This window comes from Falco biarmicus, chromosome 6, assembly GCF_023638135.1.
Source record: "Falco biarmicus isolate bFalBia1 chromosome 6, bFalBia1.pri, whole genome shotgun sequence".
NCBI classification, from domain to species: Eukaryota; Metazoa; Chordata; class Aves; order Falconiformes; family Falconidae; genus Falco; species Falco biarmicus.
Window position 1 is genome coordinate 84430778 of NC_079293.1, and position 22456 is coordinate 84453233.

The window sequence follows — 22456 nt, forward strand, 5'->3', positions numbered from 1 at the left end:
CTCTTTAAAGATCCTGGTAAATCTGCGGCAAGGGTTTGTAGAAGTGTTAGCAGTACTTTTCTTTTTTTCAGTAAAAAAGATTTTTACAAACTTTTCAGGAACACATATATAGCACAGGGGCAGAATAGTCTCAGTTTAAAACAGTAAGTCTTTGACCTCCCTGTTAGTGTTAGATAAAATATTTCTTAATATTCTTAAATCCTTTGGAAAAGACAATAAAGAGGGAAATGTAGCACTTTCAAACAAGAAATTGCAACAACTATTAATAGAAACAACAGACATTATATGTAATATCTGTCCATATAGACAGTAGTCTGTACGTGCAGAAAATTGCTATATTCGTGTAAATAATCTTTCTTAAAAATCAGTTTTGATGCAGGAATTATAATGGTTAAATTTGGAGGAGACTAATATAGAAAGTTTATTGGACTAAAAATGAGGAGATACTTGGCAATGTTCTTAGTTTGCAGAGTGGTGGATTGATTACTGCAGAGATTTTAGCGTAATACATCCAAAATGTCATTTGCCATTGACATCAGAGGGGACAATTTGTGATCAAAAAATGGCTTTTACGTCCTTATCTTTGAACTCCATTTAATCTTCAAGCCTTCTTAAAGCAAAGGAAAAGAAAAAAGGACTATGCAGAAAAGTGAATTACACTGTTCTATTAAATACCATTATTTTCTAGAATGTTTCTGTACACTTCTCACATTTAATTTTGTGAGGTGCTTCAGATTTTCATAAATGCATAGGTCACTTTAGTATGGCTATTCATATATGTGCCTTTGCAGAAATTTGCATGTAATCTTTGCAGGACTCTAATCTAAAAGATTTGGCAGAGCAAACAGACCAAACAGTGGCATGTATCATTCTGGAATGTGGGTATATGCTGATAATAGAGGTTTTGTGAATTAACTAGACTTTGTTTGTGAGCCCTTGTCGGTAACCTCATTTTGAATTGCATGAAATCAAGTTTTATGCCCCAACTATAAACTATCAAGCACTACGTTTAAGCAAATATGAAAAGGGATAAGATAGAAATTAGAACATCTGATGTGAGTAAATTTTGAAGAAATACACATACCCTGTAGTTAGAAGAATTTATTGAAGGGTCTTGGATATAGCACAGTCCTCATTCTTAGTAAGGAATGACGTAGGGAGGAAGGAATGTACTTGAATTTTGACCAAATATATAAAGTATTTAGGAAGTATAGACTTTGTTCTAAAGGCAGACCATCTTTAAATAATCTGAAGGTATCTTAATGGAAAAAGCAGGCAAACAGTGGAACATCATCCAACAAGGCATTAAAGATGCTTTCAAAGGAAAAAGTTAAAAGATAACTAATTCAGTATATGCTGTAAATAGTAGATAAGGTAGCTTTGCTCCATGAGAGATCACTTTCACTCTAAAATGTTCGTTCTTTTTTTTTTTTTTTTTTTTTTATATGGCAGTTTTCAATATGAACTGAGCATATTTTTAACTATTTCCTTTTAAGTAGATTTTACAGAATATGTATGTCTGCCTTCAGGATTACAAGAGCTGCATATAACGCCACACAACATACTGAGTGTGTGCAGGCAGAGATGTAAAACTGTTTTACCTCTGCTTACTGATGCATTACATGAAATACAGGGGCTAGTATCTCCTGGTATGATGTAGTCTAATAGATTTTGAACAGTGTATTTAGAGGTGGTTTAATAAATTAGTGTCAAGGATCAAGAAAATTACTCTTAGTAGGGAGCTGGATAAAAGATGAGTCAATAAAATATGAAATATTTTAATTTGGGAACTGACCCAAGAGTGGGAACTCCTCCATGTCAGAAAAGGCAGTCGCTGCTGTGGTCAGCTGATGGATTCTGAACACATATGAAACAGATATGGCTACTGGATGACTACAAGACTTCTAATGTTTTCCAAAGGAAATCCACAGGACTTTCTGAAGTAAGTTTGCTTCTTTAGGATGGAGATAAAGAGAAATTTTAGTGGCAGAACAGAGCGCTCAGGTGCACTCAGCTGCTGTGGTATCCCTGGAAATGACCCAATTTTCCTGTATCAGTCATTCCCATGGAAGAATCTCTGTGGAGCCGGTAGGGATTTTCTCCTTTTTTACTTCACCTGTTGTGTAATACAATAGAGAGAGGAGTTCTCTATTGTAAAAGTAAAGACACTTTTCTCCCAAGACTGTTGCCCCAAGGTGGCCACTTTGCAACTGGTACTGAGCACTTAATTGTATAGGGTGCCAAGAAGGAAGAATGCCAAACCAGTGCTTTTCAGGCACTATACAGTTGTGATGAACTGCTCTGAAGGAAGAAGTGACAATAAGGATACATTATACTGAACGAAATGGTAAAATCTCATGCACTCAGGGACACTTTAACCGAATCTGTCATACCAGAATTTTTTTTCCCCTCCCCTACTCTAACAGGAAAAATGAGTTGAAAGCAGTTTACCAATGGGGTGATTAGTACAGAGCAAAATACCAACAACCACTAATATCAAGTGGTCATATTAGTGGCCAGTTCCAGAAAGTATAGGAATCTCCAGCTGCTTCAACATCTAATAGTTACTCCACAGTATCCAGGTGACAGTAAGACTTTTGTGGTTTAGAGGAGGCTTTCTTCCCTTGATGCTTAAATTTCAGTGCATGCCTTTGACCAGCCATTGCCCACAGCTCTCAGATGTTCGCTATATACCACTACAAAAGCTGTCATCTAAATATTTTCTTTGGACAAGGACAGATCCCTGAGTGTACATACTGTATTTTCTTCTCTTTCACTGGTGCCACCTGTCGTCTTGTGGGAGCAGAATTGTTTTTATACTGTTTTATGTTTGGAACAATGAGAAAGCAAATGGATTGCATGTCAAATTTACACTTGAATAATATCCTTCTGATAACATGCAAAAGGTTTAGAAGTGTCATCACGTATTTGGAACAGACTACAAGGCTATTCTCTTTTAGAGAGATTTCTTTCCTCGCAAGACTGTTTAATGCCAAGAGGTAATCTGATGCAGGATGAAATCTCCCTCTGTGGGTATAGTAGGTGCCTTATGCATATGTACTTATTACTTTTTAAAAAAGATGCTGTTACATGAACCTGCATCATTCAGGGATTCTCAAGATTCTTTTTTTTCTATAATACCCATTCTCTACAAAATTATTGAAAGTACAGATACCTGAAGGATTTTTCTCTTTCCTTCCTCTCTGGACCATAGTAACTTCCTTTTTTAATTGAAATAAAATTTGCTCCAGAATGGGGACACATCCTTTGATAAACCTAGTATATACGCTGTGCTTGCATTTTTGGAAAAAGTAAACTGTGGAATATTTGCTTCATTGTTGGTAGATAAATAATTGTTTGTAAACATGTGCAGAAGAGTTGAAATAAAAAGAAAAAACTGCAAACTAGACAGATTAGACAACATTATAACCCATCAATCCTGGAAATTATAACAAGAGTTATATCCTAGAGATATGATGCCTGTACTAAAAGACTAGGCTGCAACATGCTTGACTTCATTTCTAAGCATTACTTAACTGAAAGGAGTCCAAATTACATTTTTCAGTATACAATTATTTATTTTAAAAGTTGTTTCTGCAGATACTTAGTGAAAGTGTTAATGCAGGATGAGATATGGGATCTCCCTTCATCCAGTTTCTTCTCTCTTGCACCATATGGTTTTACAAGTCATACCTTGACTCTCAGGATTGAAGTATGAAGAGAAAAAAAATTCTTAATGAGATTCTGTCAAAGCTGCCAGGTTTCACCTGGTTTCATATCCAAAGCAAGGCAAGGCTTTCAAGAAAAACTCTAAGTCAGCCCAGATTCACTCAACACTGGGCCCAAGTTCACTCAAAAGAGTTGTGAGCCCTCACAAACCTTTTGAAGAATCTGGGCCGAGTTTCAAGTCGGTATTGAAATCTGTAATCAGGCAGGATTCACGTGCTCTTAAATTTCCTTGAGAACATTTACCCAGCTCTCCCTCAAGTTTTCTGTGGTTTGCTGGTGGTTTTTTTTTTTTTTCACTTTCAGCGAAACAATGATTGAGCCTGAGTCTTCAAATAACAATTGCTAAATATAATGTTTGCTGCTACAAACATCCAGGCACTGCTCATCCTCCTCAGCAGACTATATTGCTACTAATAAAAAGCATTTGCAGCATCAGACAGCTCTGACCCTTGTTCTGACTGGGAAAAAAGAGGGAAAGTCCATCTGTGTATCTTTGCTACAGATTTCATATATCTGTTCTAGTGTTAGTGTATTTTTGTAAAGTGTTGTTGATTAAAACATTGTAACAGAAAAATAGTGGTTATCTTTGCTCCCAGATATTCCCATTGCCTTTCTCGATTTTGACAAATCTAAAATGAGGATTTCCTTTATCACAGGCAATGTATCTGCAATGTATCAAAGTGATTTTAATGAGTTATTATTTTAGAGCTATGTACAGAAAGTGGAATGACAAATAGCTTAAAGCTTTATTTTTTGTTTTTAGATTTCTATGTGAATTCTGTACCATTGACGTTTATTTCCAGGACAGTTCAGAGCCTTCTTGTATCCCCAAACCCATTGACTCTTGGGAAGCCTAAAATTCTCCTTGCAAATTAGCAGGCTGCATTAGTCCGGCTGACTGAAAAGAAGAAACAACTTCCAAACTAAAAGGCTTTTGGTTAAAGCAGAGATCTTAAATGGGACTTGAGTTGTGCTACCTGAATGATTATAGAAGTACAAATCTCACCTAAGCACACATGCACAGAGTAGTTTGTGCTATCGCTTTGCACATCGGTGATGCCTAAATTACTACACATGTTCCTGTAGATTCTGTGGATCAGAATACCCAAGTTAAGTGAAATGGGTACAAAATAAAATGCAAGACAACACATGGAAAATAGATCACACCAATGTGTGGCAATGGCAGTTTCATATTTTTAATTTCTGTCACATGATCACCAAATTACAATTTCCTTCTTATAAAAACATTCATGTTTTCAAGAGGTCTGCTATGCCTCTAGCACTTCACTAACTGATGTGAGCAGAGGGAGGTGGTGTGTGCAGGGAAAGATAAGAGAGCTAATAATATTTGTAACTATCAAGGAAAATTTAGAAAAGCTCTAAGACTGAATCCTTCCTGCTTTTCACTCAGCTTTTCCTCCTTCTGGTGTGTGTGTGTATATATATATATACATATATACCTGTTCCTATAGCTTTTCACTTTTCAGATTCATTCTTTAAGATCTGGTTTTAAGTCACTTTCATGACTTGTTGGTTGTTTATAGTACTGCAAGATTTTTTAATTTTTTTTTAATTTTTAAAACTTGCTTCAAGTTTGCAGGCTTTTTTTTCGTGGTTGTGGGTTTTGCTGGTTTTTTTTTTTAAATAAGGGTATCAAAATTCATGTGGGTTTGTTCGTGTGTGGGTTTTTTGGTTTTGTTTTTTTGTTTTTTCTTTCAGAATTTAGGTACGAGTATATCTCCAGGTGGTTTCTATTCATTTTATACAACATACTTATGATGCACATTAATCTGAAACAATTTTATCTTTCACCTTGTAGCTAATAATTTTTTGATTGTATTTCTACAGCTAAAATAGACCAAGAAAATGAAGAGAAGTCACTGACAGAAGCACATAAAAGGTAAGAAAGAACAATTGCAGTAAAACCTGTCTTTAAAAAACGTGTTTTGGTACAAGTTGCTGTATTGGTAGCCAGCATTATTGCATTGTTGAATAGTGAAAGAAATGCACTTTGGAAACTAAGTAATATTTTTTAATTGTAAATTTTAATTTGACAATTAGGGGAAAAAATTGAAGGAAGATAGACACACAACCTTCCTTTAGAGAAATATTGCATATGACTCTTGTCTTTCAGAAAATGCATATACCTTATAGAAAAATAAATTCAGAATACACCATTTGGACTGAGAGAGAACTGTTCATGCCACACCAGAATCATAGTGATTTGACAGGCACGTAACATTCCCCAAACATTCCACTCATTAGGTACCACTTCCTGTGCTTATAAAATATCTGCTTTAAAATAAAGAACGGAAATCCAGTTTTTAATATACTAATGATATGTACAATTGAATGTGACTTCCTCTGTAGAACTGCTAATAGATCTTCAAATAATTTTTTTGTGGCAAAAAGCAAAATACCTCATTAAATTTCATTACAGATGTGTGCAGTTGACAGAGTTTTCAAAATTGGGAACTTCACTGCATTGCACAACTTGTGGTTTCTTTTGATTTTTTGGCAGTGTTCTCCAGAAGTTCTCCAGAAGCAGTGGTTAAATGGGACAGATTTTTATCTGTCCCAGCAAAAGACCAAACTATGACACACACCATTTATAGTCCAGATTTAGGGAAACTGACAGTCTGTGTTTGTTTTCCTTTCACTACAAATAGCATCTTCTTTTTGTACTTGCTATAACCGCCACCAAATATACGCTAATGAAGAATATTCATTATTTATAGCTAGAGCTGGGAAGTCTCACAACAGGTTTCCACTGAAATATACCACTGTAAAAAGTTCTAGTTTTTACTATGGTTTATTAGCCATTCTATGACCCTGCTGACCAAATTTGCTACCTGCTGTAATGCTGCCATGCAGTTAAGATCTTCCCTGGTACAGCACCATACCTTGGGTCTTGTACTAAAGATAGTACCTGAAAAGGAAGCCAAGGGAAGAGTAAATGTTCCTCTGCCACAAGAAGCTCCCCTCTTACTTGTGAGGAGGTCATAGGTCCTTGAGTAGCACATCAGTGATGTGGGATCATGATGGAAAAACTGGAACAAAGGGAGTATTGCTTTGGCTTAGTATCATACCTCTTGCTTAAGCGTATGAAAGGCATTCCTGACATTTCTTAATTTTGTTTAACTGCTGAGTTACATAATTCTTATCCTTAAAAATCTCCTTCACAATAAAACTTTGAGAGAAGAAACTGCTGTTAGAAGAAATTCTTGTGATCTCTCTCTGCTCTTTTAAGGAAACTGTTTCTCCTGTAGAAAATAGATTAGATTACATGTCCAAAGCTGACAGATATCTAAGGACAAGGGGAATCTTCAAGCTGTTCAGAAATCTTGTGACTTTTCACTGTCTAATTCACTCTCCATTCTTATTTATTCCCCTAACTGCATTGGAACTATCATATCAAAAACTTCCTATTGGTGTAACTAGCATCCACAATACAGGGGAAGAAAGCAAAACTGCACCCTGGTTTCTCATTCAGCTTGGTCTGTTCCATCTGACTTGTCCTAATTCTTTTTTTCTCCCTCTATGTTGAGTGTAGCAGCTCCTCTTACATAGTTTGTCAAAGCAGAAATTTCAGGTTCATTGTTCCTCTTTACTATAAATATCTAGCAAGGATAACTTCACATGCAAAACCTTTCGTGGAACACATGAGGAATTACACTAGGACAACATTAGGGCAAAGTTATTTTTTACTGTTATCTAGGCTACATTTCTCTTTCATTCTTCCTTCCATTGTCGCACTGAAATTCTTCATCAGATTAGTGGTATTTGTTGAAACATTGAAGACAGCTTCATAGTATAGTTTTAGTATTATGTGTATTTGTTTCTCTAAGATCTTTAATTGGGCTCAGAAATAAAATGCTTGAAATCTTTTTTGTCCAGGGGTGGGTGAAAAAGAAGATGAGAACTTAAAAAGCTAAATAGAAGATTAGTTACATTTGGTTAATCATAGGTAGAACAGTGATGCGCAGGATGACTAGGCAAGCAAGTACTGCAAGGAAAAGTGATGGATTAGATGGAGCAAAATTAATGTGATTAATGTGCTTGGATTTTCTTTTTTGAAGTGGGTAACTTCAGCCCGTGTGTAAGTTCAGGTCTACCCATGATAACATTTCTTTAGCTTTCAGTAAAAACTACAATTTTTCTTTCTTTTCTTCTCTTTTTTTTTTTTTTTTTTTTTGTTATTTTGGGCACAAAATATTAAAGCTGATATCTCCATAAAATAGAAAAGTCTAGAAGAACAGACTCTTGCAGCAATAACAACAAAAATGTTTCTAAAATGAATAATGATTTGGGGAAAATGCAGCAATGTGTATTTTAGAAAAGCTCAGTTGTGCAATAGATGAGCTGAAATGGAAAGTTAATCTTCCACACAAAATAAAGACAAAGAAAATGGAATGTCTGCTCCAGGGACTCCATACAGTGTATAGCTGTTCATTTGTCACAAGTGAGAAAATGTTTAATCGCTTTTGAAATGATGTATTCTCTCTTTATTTATCGTGTTTAGTGACTTTAAAAGTGTCAGTATGTAAAGTGTTTATCCAAGGAATGGATTTCTGGCACACGGATAAAATGAAAAGTGAAATGTTTAGCTCGCAATAGGCATATGTTCCAAGATCTCTCTAAGTATCCTGAGATGAGAAGAAAGCACACAGGTCTGTGTTTATCTAGCTTACGCAGGCAGACAAGGAAGGCTCCAGCCTGGTATTAACACTGAAGTGACATGGAATGTCTTCACCAAACCCCAAACAATTACATCATTCCCTTAAGAATATTGATAAAGTGTAATAAAAAAGAACCTGGCACTTTCCAATTAGATCCTCATTGCTAAATGCTTGAGAAACTGTGAAATACTTGACAAGTTAAAATAAAAACCACTGGTTTGGGGGGATGGGAAAGAAATAAAACAGGAGGAGGAGAGGAGGAGGGAAAGAGATGCTGCTATATTTTAGGAGCTCACAATTGGGCACTTTTTATTATTATTTTAGATTATGCCCTCTGTCCCAAGACACATAGCTATATGCTCAACTCATACAGCTATATATAACATTTAAACAAAATTTAACATCTTTGAAAGTTGGGAGATACAGCACACTTTGCACCAAGCATCAAATGCATTGTTTTCTGCACTTTCATTTATTTAGGTCTAAATATCTCTGCCTTTTAAGACGTGATTTGCTTTAAGCTGTGAGAAAAAATGAGAAGCACTATTGTTTTCAGGGATACTTACAACAATTTTAAAATGAGACAGGGTTCAATCACAGCAAGCAGGAACCAAGATGACATCAAAGTTATTGTCAAATGTTACATGATAGCTGATGACTTGTTTTCTGTGCTGGGGTAAAAGGCAATAGCAACAGCAGCAATATAATCTTGCTGGTTATAATCAGAAATAAGCTAGTTACTCCTCTTCTTGCACTTCATTCTTTAAAAACAACAGCTAAACAACCTGACTAGAATTACCAGAAACAACATTTAGGGAAGCTGAAGGTCCTAATTCTCTGCCTTGCTACCTCTATGTGCCTGAGTGTGAGGGAATAGCATGTAGCTTTATTACTTTCTTATATTACCTTACCCAGGACTGGCTTCTGATCTTGAAAGGCTTCTAGATTAGGGTCTTTTTATGAAGAAAATCAATCCAGACTGTAACACTCATCTCTCTTCCACTGAAATAGTTGAGATTTTCTTTTTCTTCCCCTCTATCCACAATGATTTGTCTCTTCTTGGACTAGCATCTTGAGAATCATTCACAAACTGAACTGGAGACAGTTGGTTTAGACCTGAGACACAGATGATCTTCATTTCTTCCTGCTCTCTCTCAGTCAAACAATGAAGCATCACATTCTGAATTCAGTGCAGTAAACTGAGCCATTTTCAGTGCTGTGTTTATTCATCCTGAATTCATGGAAGAGGCAATGTGTACTGAGAACCTCTTAAGAACACTACAGATCCTTTTATTTCTAATATTTCAGATAGTATAACCCTGCTTGAAGTGATAACGTAGGTCAGTAAGACAACAGCCCTGTATAATGGTGGCTTGATTTGGGGTGAAACTGTTCACCTGTTTTTCCTTCCGTGATGCCTAGCGAGGGCTGGATAGACTGAAACGTTGCTCACTATCATGGCTTGTGTACATCACTGATTTTAACAAATCTGAGAATTTAATCTGTTCTTTAGTAAATCTTAATGCATTAAGAGAATATGACTTCTTTTAAAACAGATATAGACAGGACTTTCTGCATTCTGACCTACGTATTAACTAGGGAATGTAAGATGTGTGTGGCTGGGTATGGAAAGGTCATCTTCCTGTGTCAGGCTATTTTTATTTGGTTTGTTTTATAATTTGCTCTCATTACTTGCACATTCCAGTGATTTTTAGGCTTTTAAGTGCTTCCTGAATGCAGCCTCCCAGGCACCTTTTGTGTTTTCAGGACTTTTAATAATCCATTTAGCAGTGTGGTGTTGCTTTCTTTGCTGTAGCAACAAATGACATAAATTTTGAAGAGAAATGTTTACCTTTAAACTCCCTGCAAAAAAAGTACTCCTGACACAACAATCTTCCCAGACTTCCATTGGCTTCACTGAACACAAGACTTAGGAACAAAGCTTTACACCTGCTTATGAGCTGACAAGTTGATGACACTTAGAGGAATAGCAGACAGTACGGTACAATGGCACTGCTGAAAAGCAACACCTAGAAACGTAGCACCTAAGTCTGGTAATCCTTTAAAAGAGTAAATGTTCCTCCCACCTCACTACCCTCTACACAATGGTTTTGATTGTTTCCAAAAGTGAACTGTAAAGTTAAAGTGAAAATTGAGTTAATGATTGAAATAAAGTGGTGAAAAGCCCAGAATGGAGAGAGGTATGTAGTTAAAAAAAACCACAAAAACACACACAAAAAAAGAAAAACCACAAAACCAGCACAACGCTTTTAACTGAAAGGCAAGACCCTACTGTTGGACCCCATTTTCACTGCTCTTTGGCCATTCATCCTTTGTTGGTTCCTTTACTGTTAGGTCTATTTTTCTTGCTGTGTGGCTCCCGGCATGCAGACTCAAATTCCTCACGGTAATACATTTCAGACTGTAGGTATACATTAGTTGGATCAGCAAAAAGTAAATACTTGGTGAGCAAAGGAAATGTGTATAGAAGAAGCTTACAGACTGTTAAACAGATCAGATCATTCTAGTTTAGGATCCTGTCTCTGACAAAATATCAGGGGCTGTAAATATGCAGTAATGGAAACTTTGCGGGCAGTTTAGTTATGTCAGAAAGTCTCTTCTGAAATACGGGTAATTGATCTTTCCCTGAAAGATGAAGTCTTTGCCCTTTTCTGAAAATATTTGCCAAATGACTGCAAGTTCTTAACCATTTGCATGATTGATTTTTGCCTGTAAGAGCATTATAGTTTCTTTTAAAGATGCCAAGCTGCTTGCTTAAAAAAATGGTTTTATCTTATTGGGTTGAAATTAGTTGGCATTTAATGATTCAGCGCTAGTGTGAACAAATAGTAATATAACTTTCAACAGACTGGGTTACAATTCAGAGAACTAATATTCTGCAATGTAAACTCATCTTTATGTAACTTATTCTACAGTTTGTGTAGAGGACCTATTCTTAGATTGTACCATAAAAGAGAAATTATATTAATTTAAGGTACAAATACAGGTACATAGCTATGTGGCATTGATAACCATACAGCTAAGTAACACCCAGGTAACAATACAGTTATTTTAACTGGGGTCTGATCATACCCAAAACTAATGCTATAGCCTTAAATACAGGATTAAAAATCACTAAGAGAAAAATCATGTAGCTAATAAAATTAATTAAAAAGAACCAGAAATTAAAATATTTAAATGTGGCAGTATGCTTTGACCTCCAGTTTATGTCTACCAGGTGGTTTCACTGAGTAGTCCTCAAAAATTCAAGATATTCCTTTTGCGCTGCTACAGCCGAAGTAAATGCTTGTGTGCGTGTGTGTGTGTGTGTGATTTGGTCCAGTGCCTCTTCATTGTGCATCAGCTTCTGGTCATGTTCAGTAGGTTTTTTCTTTCATGTTTTCATCTTTCATCATCTACCTGAGCTGATAAGTCAGATTACACTGTGAAGGCCTTAGGAAGTAGTGCTCACACTTGCAGTACCTGTGACTTAAATGTGGATAACACTCTGCTTTTACTCTCTTACATTGTTTTGCCACTACCGGTGTTGCTTTCGTCCTTGCTGTATTTTAAGATTTACTTTACGGATTATTATGGTACATTGCTGTTGTCATGTACGTGCAAATAGGAAAGCAGAACGTCAGGGATGTGGTTTCACTGGGTCACAATTTGCATTAACTCATATGGGAACTATCCAGTAATAACTTGTACAATAGGGGTTGTTCCTTCCACAGCACTTGACAGCTGAGGGGGAAGGCTGGCATCAGCCCCTCCACAGTACAGGGCTTGCCTCAGCCTACTGCTGAAACCCCACTGTGCTTCTTGTATCTGGAGATGAAGTGACCAGGAAAAAAAAAATAATATTGTTGCCTCTTTATTCTTCCTCAGCCTTTTTGCCTTGTTGCTTGTCTTTGTTAACAATGTAGATTCAGAAACGGCTTTAGTGAGCCAGATCTCTTCCACACTGTGTCTTAAACGAACACTTCTTACAGGATACCTTGCACCCGCTGCTTTTCTCAACTGCTGCCTGATGGTTCTACCTTAATCAGTCTGTTGAGAGGGAAAAGTTCCTTCTCTGCTCCAGAGGAAACAACTAGGACAATGGTCACCCCAGACCAGAACCACCATGAAACCTTTGTGTAATCCTTTGGAGGGATGGGGACAGCTCCTCCAGACATGAGAAAGTATCCTAGGCCAAAGGAGTATAATTTATTTAGCTTTGCTTGGATGTGTCAGTATCGCTGATTCACATATCCAGAGCGATATGGTTATTTATTACAATCTTTCCATCAATTCCAACGGCTGCCACCTTTGCATTTAAACTTGATCCTTAAAGAAAACGCTACCCATTTTTCTCTGCTAATCTAAACAAAGATAATGTCACTGATGTGAGGAGAATGTATTGGGATAAGTCAGGAGTTTAATCATAAATGTCTAACATTTGAAAAATGCATGTAAAGACCTTTTCCATCTGACACTTCATCAACTCAGTTTTTGAAGTCTTTCAATTTACTTTCACGGGATTCTGTTGTAATTGACTCTAAGAATATGAAAGCCCCCGTGAACATTTTTCTCCTCCAAAGGCTGGATTTCTTCCACTCATAGTTGTGCTGGCTTTTGATGATATTAGGGAATCTCATGTTCATGAATGTGGAGAGAGCTCCTGTACACTGAATGATGGAAGAATGCTCTTCAGAGCAACCCCAAAGGGGTAAGATGAAACTGCATCACAAAACATTTAAAATGTTAGGGGTTTCTATAATACCCAATTATTTTAGAACATTTTTACTCTATAATTTTCAAAGAATAGAAACTGAAACCTAAGTTTGACTTGACAGCAAAAATAGAAGCAGCACGTGACAATACTCCCAGTCAGACCTGTTGATTCATTTACTGGTTATTTTTGGAGTATACTTTTGTAAATGCACCTGTATAAAAATTAATCTATACTGAATAACGTTCTTAGAGTGTGGGTTAATATTATATGTACATGAAATCCGGTAAGGCATCTGTGTGGTTTCTGTCTAGATACCCAAATAATTCCCTCTGGGTTTAAAGCAAATTACTTCTTATTTTGTTTGATAACTCTGACCTTGACCCTGCATGGATTGCAGCTATAAAAGTGAGTCATACCACGGGAGCAGGCAGATTACAAGGCTGAGACTGACATCAATAAACTGAAGAAACAGTAAAACTTTTAACAATACTTAGTACACAACAGTTACGCTACCTCCATATGTAATTATAACTCCTTACTTTTGTAATAATTGCCCAGAAAGCCTTCATTGCACTAGACAGTGAATATGAGGTATGTTAATAGAAAGATCTGGAGACAAGTTGGCTTTATCATGGGTCATTTTGCTATTTCTTACAGCACTGAGGCTAGCAGCTTGTGTGTCAGATCACTGCTATTGAAATTCATTCCACCGCTGTATTTTGTGTCAGCTGCCACCTCTTATTTCCTATTTCTTCAAGTTCAACTGGCCAAGGGCTATTTAACATTTGAAGCTCCTATGTTAGTCTTTTTAAGAGTGAAAAACAGTTTTCTCTTAGATGTGTTGCATGACATTGCTTTACGCACGCTCATTTTTTATTTGCCCAGTTTAGCACAGAGCTGTCCATGTGCCTACGTAACAGCTAGCTGGCATGCACGGGCGTGATACCCACACTAACACAAAATTAAAAGCATTAAACTCTGAGAAAGAGAACCTACGTGTTCATGCAAAGTATGCAGATTACGGTAGATTGCAGCTAACACCAACACATCTAGGGAACTGTAAATACCTCAGGCCAAGTTTTTGAGAGAAAGTTTGAACCTGTTTAAAACTGTCATTTTAAAATGACAGAAGAAAGCACATGCAAATTAAAAATGCATTAGAAAGGTCTTGCTAAATGTTTGCTTTTTTTTTTCCTGAGTGGCCTGTAAGAATACAATGGTCAGAGACAAAAAAACCCTCAAGGTCAGCTCTGTGGGTTTTTTTGTTTTATTTTTTTTTATATTATGTTTTTAATGTATTATCTCAATTCATATTTTAATCTGAAATGTATTCACAGAGACATAACTTTAAATATGTGTAACAGAATTTGGGTTCACATAAACTCCAATTATCGGGTGAGCTGTGGCTGAGGAATACATTGTACCTGATATGTGATGGTAGCAAAAATACCTCTAACCTACATTTCCTGACCTTTTATTTTCAAAGGGCTGGAGCCTGACTGTGCAGAATGGCTTTTCAAACACTATTTTTTTGTCATCAGATAAGTTCTATCTGCTAAGATAGTTCCATCCTGCTTGTGACATAATTTAACACCTAATCCTATGCCACCTCAGATGAAAAACGGTATTGTTATGTCAGCAGAGCATTTGCTTACATCAGATGAAAAAAAAAAAATAAATAAAATCCCAAACCATAAGCAAACATATAAAGGGACCAGGATGTCACCTAATGTTTTAGAGAAGAGTGAGAATTAAAATAGGAAGAATAATAGTAATAATAATAATAATACCAAACAAACACCCCCCCCCCAAAAAAAAAAACCCACAACCACAAACAAGCAAAGGAGAATCTTGAAGAATACTTTTCAGATGTAGTGTTAACTACAATCCCTGATAACCACATGTTTCCAGAAGATATAAACAAGAAGTGATTTGGCAAATTTCTTCGTCGTGCCCAGCTAACATACCTTCATTTCAGGTTTTGAAAATCTCAAATTCACCTTCCAACAAAACTATAATTTAAATCAGTTATGGCCATATTATTTTGCTACTTTGCTAACCCTGTTATGAGGGACTTTGTTCCTGAAAGAGGACTAAAGCAAAACCCACCCATTGAATTAGGTAAATATAAGGGCCTGGAATAACAGTTTGAATTGAGGTTGAGGCGACAATCTAATACGTGAAGGTTTTATTCATTGCTAACTCCACGAGTTCATCAGTCCTCTAAGAATTTTAGTTTTTCTGAAATATTTAAGTGCAAGGTTATATTCATAATACCTACTGAATTTAACAATCTGTACCATAGTATATGCTCTGGTTCATTTACTGGGCCTGCTGCCTTCAGTATGTGGCATAAAGTATAAAATATGTAAATTGTGCATTTGCATTACTAATAGATGCGTACAACTAATTGTATTGATCATTGTTGATGAACATTGAAGCTGTCAAGTATTCCTGGTATGGTGGGGTGGGGATCAAAACTCTCAGGCACAAGGCAGACCAGCCTGTCAAAACCCAATTTACTGTTCTTCGCGTTGGATGCTTTTTGGTGGGCTTTTGCTGGAGGGAAAAAAACAGTACCTCAAAGGTAGAGGGATTTTTATGTTGTTGAAGCTGTTGATTTTCATCTAGTTGGAGCAATAAAACACTTTTCTGCTAAATATGAATTTATAGGAGACAAGGGACTAGAGATGAGGGAGATGACTTAGGATTCAAAACATTGCAAATGTTTGGCAGGTTTTTTTTAGAGGAAAGGAAAAATCTCTGGAGACCTTTGTTTTCTAAGGAACAATATTGCAAAATCCATAGTTACACAATATAAATTGGCAAATGAAAGAAGGTATTAATAATTCTGGCAGCAGACTTAAGCTGGCATGTTATCTCAACTTTCTTTTTAATACAAGAAAGATATTTTTCTTCTTTATAAAAAAAAGGGGGTGGGGGGGCAGGAGGACCCTAAGAAATTTCTCACCAGCACATTTGAGTACTAGGTGTTTTGAATGAAACTGTGTTTTTATATTTTCTCTACTTTTAATTATGCAGTGTAAGTGACAGCACTGAGGAGAGGCAATGATACCTTAAAAAAAAAAAAAGTGAAGAAAATGATATTACAGTTACCTATAACTATAAAAGTTATACATATGCTTTCTACATATGGATATATATAGAGAACTATATATAACTATAGTTATATAGAACTGTAGAAGAAAGTGAAGTTATAGCACAGAGAGGACCCTCAACAAAATATGTCAATAGAAAATGAGAGGCTTTGTAGGATGCTGTGCATATTAACTTTCCTTACAGTCTGGTGCTACCTCAATAACCATGTTTCCGTCCTCCTTTTGCCCTGGAAACGTGTTTTAGAGGGTTTAGAGGATACGTGGGTCTCTGGGCCACACTCAGTAATTCACACAGGGTTGGACAGTGAGGTGACACATGCCCCACAGCATTGCCCCCTCAGCCCAGCACTGCAGCAGCTTGCTGGTTCTGTTTTGTGTGACTTTGTTGAACTGCTCGGTATTCTGTCTTAAGACTAACTTTCATTAATGCTTTCAGATGTTGAAAACACACAGACAATACATACAAAGCCTTTTCCTCTTTATAAAATGAAACAAGAATTAATATGACAATTCATATGATTACCTTTTCCAGGAAGCAAGTGTCATTATCTATATATTGTATTCTTCTCCTTTATGTAGCCATCACTTCAGGATCAGCACCCTGAACAGGTTTATATGCCTGCCAACTCAGTTTGTTTTTAAATATAACTCATGTCAGATTTAAAGTAGTAAGAGGCACATATGGTCTTTTCTGCCCTTTTTACTTTCTTTTGCTACACGATGCTTAGTTTGAAATTGCACTTGTGACTTTAATCAGGCTAAAATGTACCTTAGCAGCCCCTGCCTGGCTCAGAACTGCTTTTGAAAGCCAAATGCTTCACAAAACTAACACAGCACCACCACTAACACTACCTGTTCTTAATCTCAAATGTACATAATTGATGCTTCATAATTTATAAAGGCAAACCCAAGTAGTGAAGAATATCCAGGTTCAAAGTTCCACCAAAATACATAATTCATTAAATGGTACCAAATGCCTCTTGCAGAATTGTAGAAACGTTCTTTTTTTCTGCTTCTATAGCCACATTGAAACTGATCTTTACTCTTGCAGGTGGTTTAGTTTGCTGTATGGGTAAACCAGATGCAGGTGTGCTCATGTGTGTTCACTGTTTCTCAGGAAGGTCAGCCAGGGCATGTCTTTACCGATGGTTACTTTGCTATTTGTTTGGCCACTGAAGCCTGATCAAATGGTGCTGGGATACAACTACTGCTGTCTATTGCTTAGTGTTGGTGATTTGTCTCATTAGTGCTTGTGTTTTGTTGGTGGGTTTTTTTAAGCAAAAGAAGTATTTTTGTAGCTGCCAGCTGCTTTACGTCTTCTGCCTCTTTTTCTGCTTGATCTACTGCATACATTCACATACATATATGCATGTGTACAAACATGCGTTGTACATATTTATAAACTGACCAATGCATTGCACTCGGCAGACCAATCTGAATCATTGTCTGCAACTACTTGCTAACTGGCTTCAGAACGGAATGAAAAAAGACTGAATAATCCATAGCTGCTCTTTAAATATTCCTGACGGATCAGATCTATTAGCTAGAAATGCTGTCAATGAGCCATTTGCAATGTGAACGGCTTCTTTTCTTTCTCATATGATTAAATCTGGTTTGGCTGTTAGCGCATCCATTCCTTCCTTCCTTCCCTCCAAATAGAAAAATAATTTACATAGTCTCATAGTTGTACACAAGGGAGCACACAGAAAAGTCCAGTGATTCATTCATCAAGTTTCCACATTTGAGTAAGCAGTGAGTTCAGTCATGTCAGTCTGCAGTGATTTTTCTGAATTACACAAACACTTGAACCAAGGAAACTAGAAGAGAAGAAAAGGAACTAACCATCTTTCTTGATCTTCGTTCCTTATTTGTCAGGGATCAGCAACTCTTCCATTGTTTTGGGAGAGCTGATGCTGTTTAATTCTCCTTCAGGTCCAGCATGAGGGATATGAAACTCAGTCTGAAATCTGTTTGAAGAATTCTGGCTTTTGCCATGTCAGGATAAGACAGTGGTATGAACATCACCACCGTATTTTCAATCATGCTTGAAAAGTCAGGCTGTTTGAAGCAAAGCCAGTGACCTCCTTTACCTCTTTTAATCCCTGAATATAACTCGCATGCCTTTCCTTTCCTCTTCCATGACTGCTACCTCTTCGCTAATGCACATTCTTTTAAGACACTTGCTAAGGGTTTGGTAGAGTAAGAACCTTTTCACTTCAAAAATGGACACTTTGCAATAAACAAGCTTTGCAATACCTGTTTGGTCATAAATGTTTATTTTGCAGACAGGTGAACTGGAAACCAGAGAGGTCAGATGGTTTTCCCAAGATTGTATAATACAGAAATTAATCTGAGTATAGGAACAAAATCCTTTTGAACTCTAATCCCTTATTTGATTCCAAATATCTGTGTGCCTGCATATATAGTCAGGAACAGTATCAATGGCATATGCAGATGTTTTGCTTCAAAATCTGCTGAAGGATCAACAGGAAAATTTGAATGGGATGCCCCACTGCAAAGCACCAGAGAAAAGGTATTTGCTGCCTGGCTGAAGTCTGTAAGGATGATATCCAGCCTTGGGGTTATGGTGATGTCATCGAAATTTCTCTTTGTATTTAAAATGCATGTCCCCTCTTGGAATCAGCTTTGAGATATGTCTAGTTTGACATACGTAAACATTTCCAAATCAGATATTTAAAGAGCATGGTAATATAGAGGATTTATTGCTGTGCATGTTTTATTATTTATGCATTTGGATTCACTTTATGTGCTTCGTCTTTCATGGATGAATGGTGCCACTTTGTCTTGTACTACAAAAATGACAGCATCAAACATATAGCAAGCAGGTTTCCATATGTCTTTTAAACGTACTCTAAGAGACTTAAGTGCAAAATAAAGGTAGACCTCTCTGACTGGAAAAAAATACAGCAACTGTCTTAACTGTTTGGTCTGCATATATAGAAAAAATATTTGATTCAGAGAAATTTGTGCCCCGATGTCTTATGTGTTGCACCTGATGTCTTGTGTGTTTTTACCAGGCATGAGAAAGGTGTGAGGTATTAACGATGACAATGTGCTGCGCTTTCACATTTCACAAACAGCTTACGTCCCTCACCTTCCAAAGTAACTGCCAGGGAGGCAAGCAACCTGGCTGAACGTCACTCTTCTTTCTATAAACCTAGAAATTAAGTTATAGCTGTTAGACACATCTGTATGCATGTGTGAGGTTGTACTGGTTATACAACCGGGTCTTCAGGGAGATTCTCAGTTACCAGAGAAAAAAACATTGGCCATCTCCATCTACTCCCAGAGGAGGGCTGGAATAATTGAAGACTAATGGAAGCTTTTGCACCTCCAGTAAATGTTGCAGTTGATCACTTTCTTGGAGCATTCTCCTGTACAGTATGGATTTCATTTTGTCTTGGCTTCCTGTTTCTTGAGATGTTTTCCTGTGAGGGAATTCTTGCTCGTTACCTCAATTTCAAAGCATTGTTTAGGATGGCCATTCACTATCAAATGCTTTTCACATTATTGTCATTTGCACATTGGTTTGAAAACACATTTCTCAAAACAAGGCTTCTTGTTTGAACTTCCGACCTTTCGATGTTCTGTAAATCATTAATGGCCTTCATTCAAAGACCTTCTTTAAAAATAAGCCAGCGAGTCAGCTTATGCCTCCAGATTTCTCTCTTTTCCTGTATTGCTCACGTTCCTTCAAAAACATTGCAGGTTCATTCTGAAAAATCAAATGAGCCTTTTATATGACTTCCCCATTAGCCAGTTCCAGAGCTGTGAGTCTGCGGGAAGGGGCTGGGAGGAAAACCAAAAGACCTCCCTGACATGTTTGCAGTCTTGCAAAAGATTGAAAATATGTGAAAGTAGGCAGAAAAAATTAAATTATAGTGCAGCTGACTGATGAATGTGAGGGATATCCTTTTTGAGTGATTCCGTGGGATCACAGGATAGTTGATAAATATTTTTCCCCGTATAAAACTGTGGGGAAAATATGAATAGGTAAGTAAAATGGAACATTTTAGTTTAATCAGTACTATCACTCTTCCATAAATCACTTGGAAAAAAACCCAAAAACAACAACAACAACAAAAGAGAAAAGAAAAAAACACCAAAAACCAGCAAAACCCAGTCACAAAAAAGACACCCTATTAACCAAGTACTGACTTGCAAAACAGAGGGTAGGCTGGCTGAGAGCGCTGAAGAGATGGTACACTCAGGTAAGGTGGCATTTGAGTATCAGACCAGTGAGTTAAACAGCAACAATGGTTTTGTCCCTTATATTTTTCTGTGCTGCATCTTTGTTGCTCAACAGCTTCTTTTTGCTTCAGCAGATGGAGAAATGAATGACAAATTAAAAGAAAATGTGTGTAGAATTTGATTGGTAAACTGATGTTAAATGTTTCAGCTGTAGGCTTAAGTAGAAATACATAATAATAGAAATAAATAGAAATAAACAGAAATAGGATAATTTATGTAGATATTTATTTTTCATTTTGGATAAAACAACTAGAGTGTTGCATCCTGAGAACTAGGACAAACAGTTTCACAGAGTCTTTGTAAGATTGACCCTTCTGAGTGGTTGAATTTTTGTATATTATCGTTACCGTTAAATACTTTATATTATAACAACTATCAAAGCACTCTTTCTCCAGATACAGTAGTTCATGAATGAAGATACAACTTCTGTAACTAAAATTACATTTCCATCCATTTAACTAGAATTGCATTTTTTCACCATAATTGAAGTGATTAAAACTGTAATGTGTTTCATAGAAAACTTATCATAGGAGTTGACCAGTAGTAATAGATCAGTGAGCAAAGCATCTACAACTACATTTCAAGAGACAGCTTTCCATAAAATAACCAATTCTTCATGGGCTTCCATGTTGAGCTTTAGATGAGAAAACTGTTCTTGAATGCTCTAGTATTTACAAAACATTAATTAAAAAAAAAAAAAAACAAAACAAAAAACCAAAGAAAATGGGATAATAGTTCATCAAGCAATTAATTTTTGAATTATTTTTTCTGAGGTTTCCTATAACATTCCTACATATTTTTATATTTGAAACAAAATAGAAGCAATTCAAAATCAGAAAGCTGTTGAATGTAATTGCAGTCGCAGTCTTCACTCAGTTTGGGAAATACGACCTTTGCATTTCAGCAGCAGTTCTTACGCAAGGTGTAGTTTTTGTGTTTAATATGGTGTTGTACTTTTGTTGAGCTCAGAAGGGCTTGTTGGATCGTTCTGGTAGAGTATTGCTGGGCACCTGCTTTCTACCACCGTTGCTCCTGGCCCAGTTTTCTGTTGGTCACTTCTTGTTTAGTACACAGCAGGTTTGAGCTTTAACATCTCTGTGGAGGCTTCGACCTAACCTACCTACCTTCTTGTGTTGTTGTGTAGATCGAACAGAACGTGAAGAAGTCTGTTTACAGTCCTTTATGGGCTTTGACTTTGTGTTTTCAAAACAGCTTTAAGCACAACAGAAAAGCAGTATATGGGCAGGTGTGGATGTCTGGATTTGCCAGGCAGTGGATGGTGTGTTCATTTTAGCTTTTGAAATGGAAAATACTTTGGTCAAAACCAGAATCTATGATAAATGCCAGATACCAGCTTCGCTGAAGGATCATCTTATATTGTGCGTCTGCCTGTATACAAAGAGCTCAGAACTGTTAGGCTTTTATATTCTTTTATTTTAGATCTGCTAACAAGAGTAATGAAATACAATGTCAGTGTTAAGTAAGAAAAAAATGCAGCAGTGGGTACTGAAACATTTGCTGGTTTTGCTTTCTTTGACAGCTTTTTGGAAACCGCAGCCTATTTCTGTATGAAACCAAAAATGGGAGAGAAAGAGGTGTCCCCACATTCTTTCTTCAGTATTTGGCACGAATTCAGTTCTGACTTCAAAGACTTCTGGAAAAAGGAAAACAAACTTATTCTTCAAGAAAGGTACATTTGTTTGTTTGTTCAAAGGCTTTTCTTAGAGAATGTTATTGGGAGCAACCACACAGAAACCAGTCAGCCTCACTTCATTAGTGAACTATCAAATGCCTTTCAGAGTTTTGTCTGTCTTTTGGGGCTTTTTCCAACAAATTTCCCACTCATACCCGCCAATTGTCATAATTTTTGAATGGGACGTTAATATCACATTATGCTAAAAGTTTTTTGGGTCCATGACCTGAACAACTTTTTTGGCAGT

The 22456-nt window shown here is 36.7% G+C and overlaps 1 protein-coding gene across 1 annotated transcript in view; it reads left to right on the top strand.

Moving 5' to 3' along the window:
* Positions 1–22456, top strand: part of FMN2 (formin 2) — a 162400-nt gene that overhangs the window by 123281 nt on the left and 16663 nt on the right. The window contains exons 15-16 of the mRNA XM_056344580.1: positions 5578–5629; positions 22057–22206. Coding sequence (XP_056200555.1) covers positions 5578–5629; positions 22057–22206 — 202 coding nt within the window. The remainder of the gene's footprint in view (positions 1–5577; positions 5630–22056; positions 22207–22456) is intronic.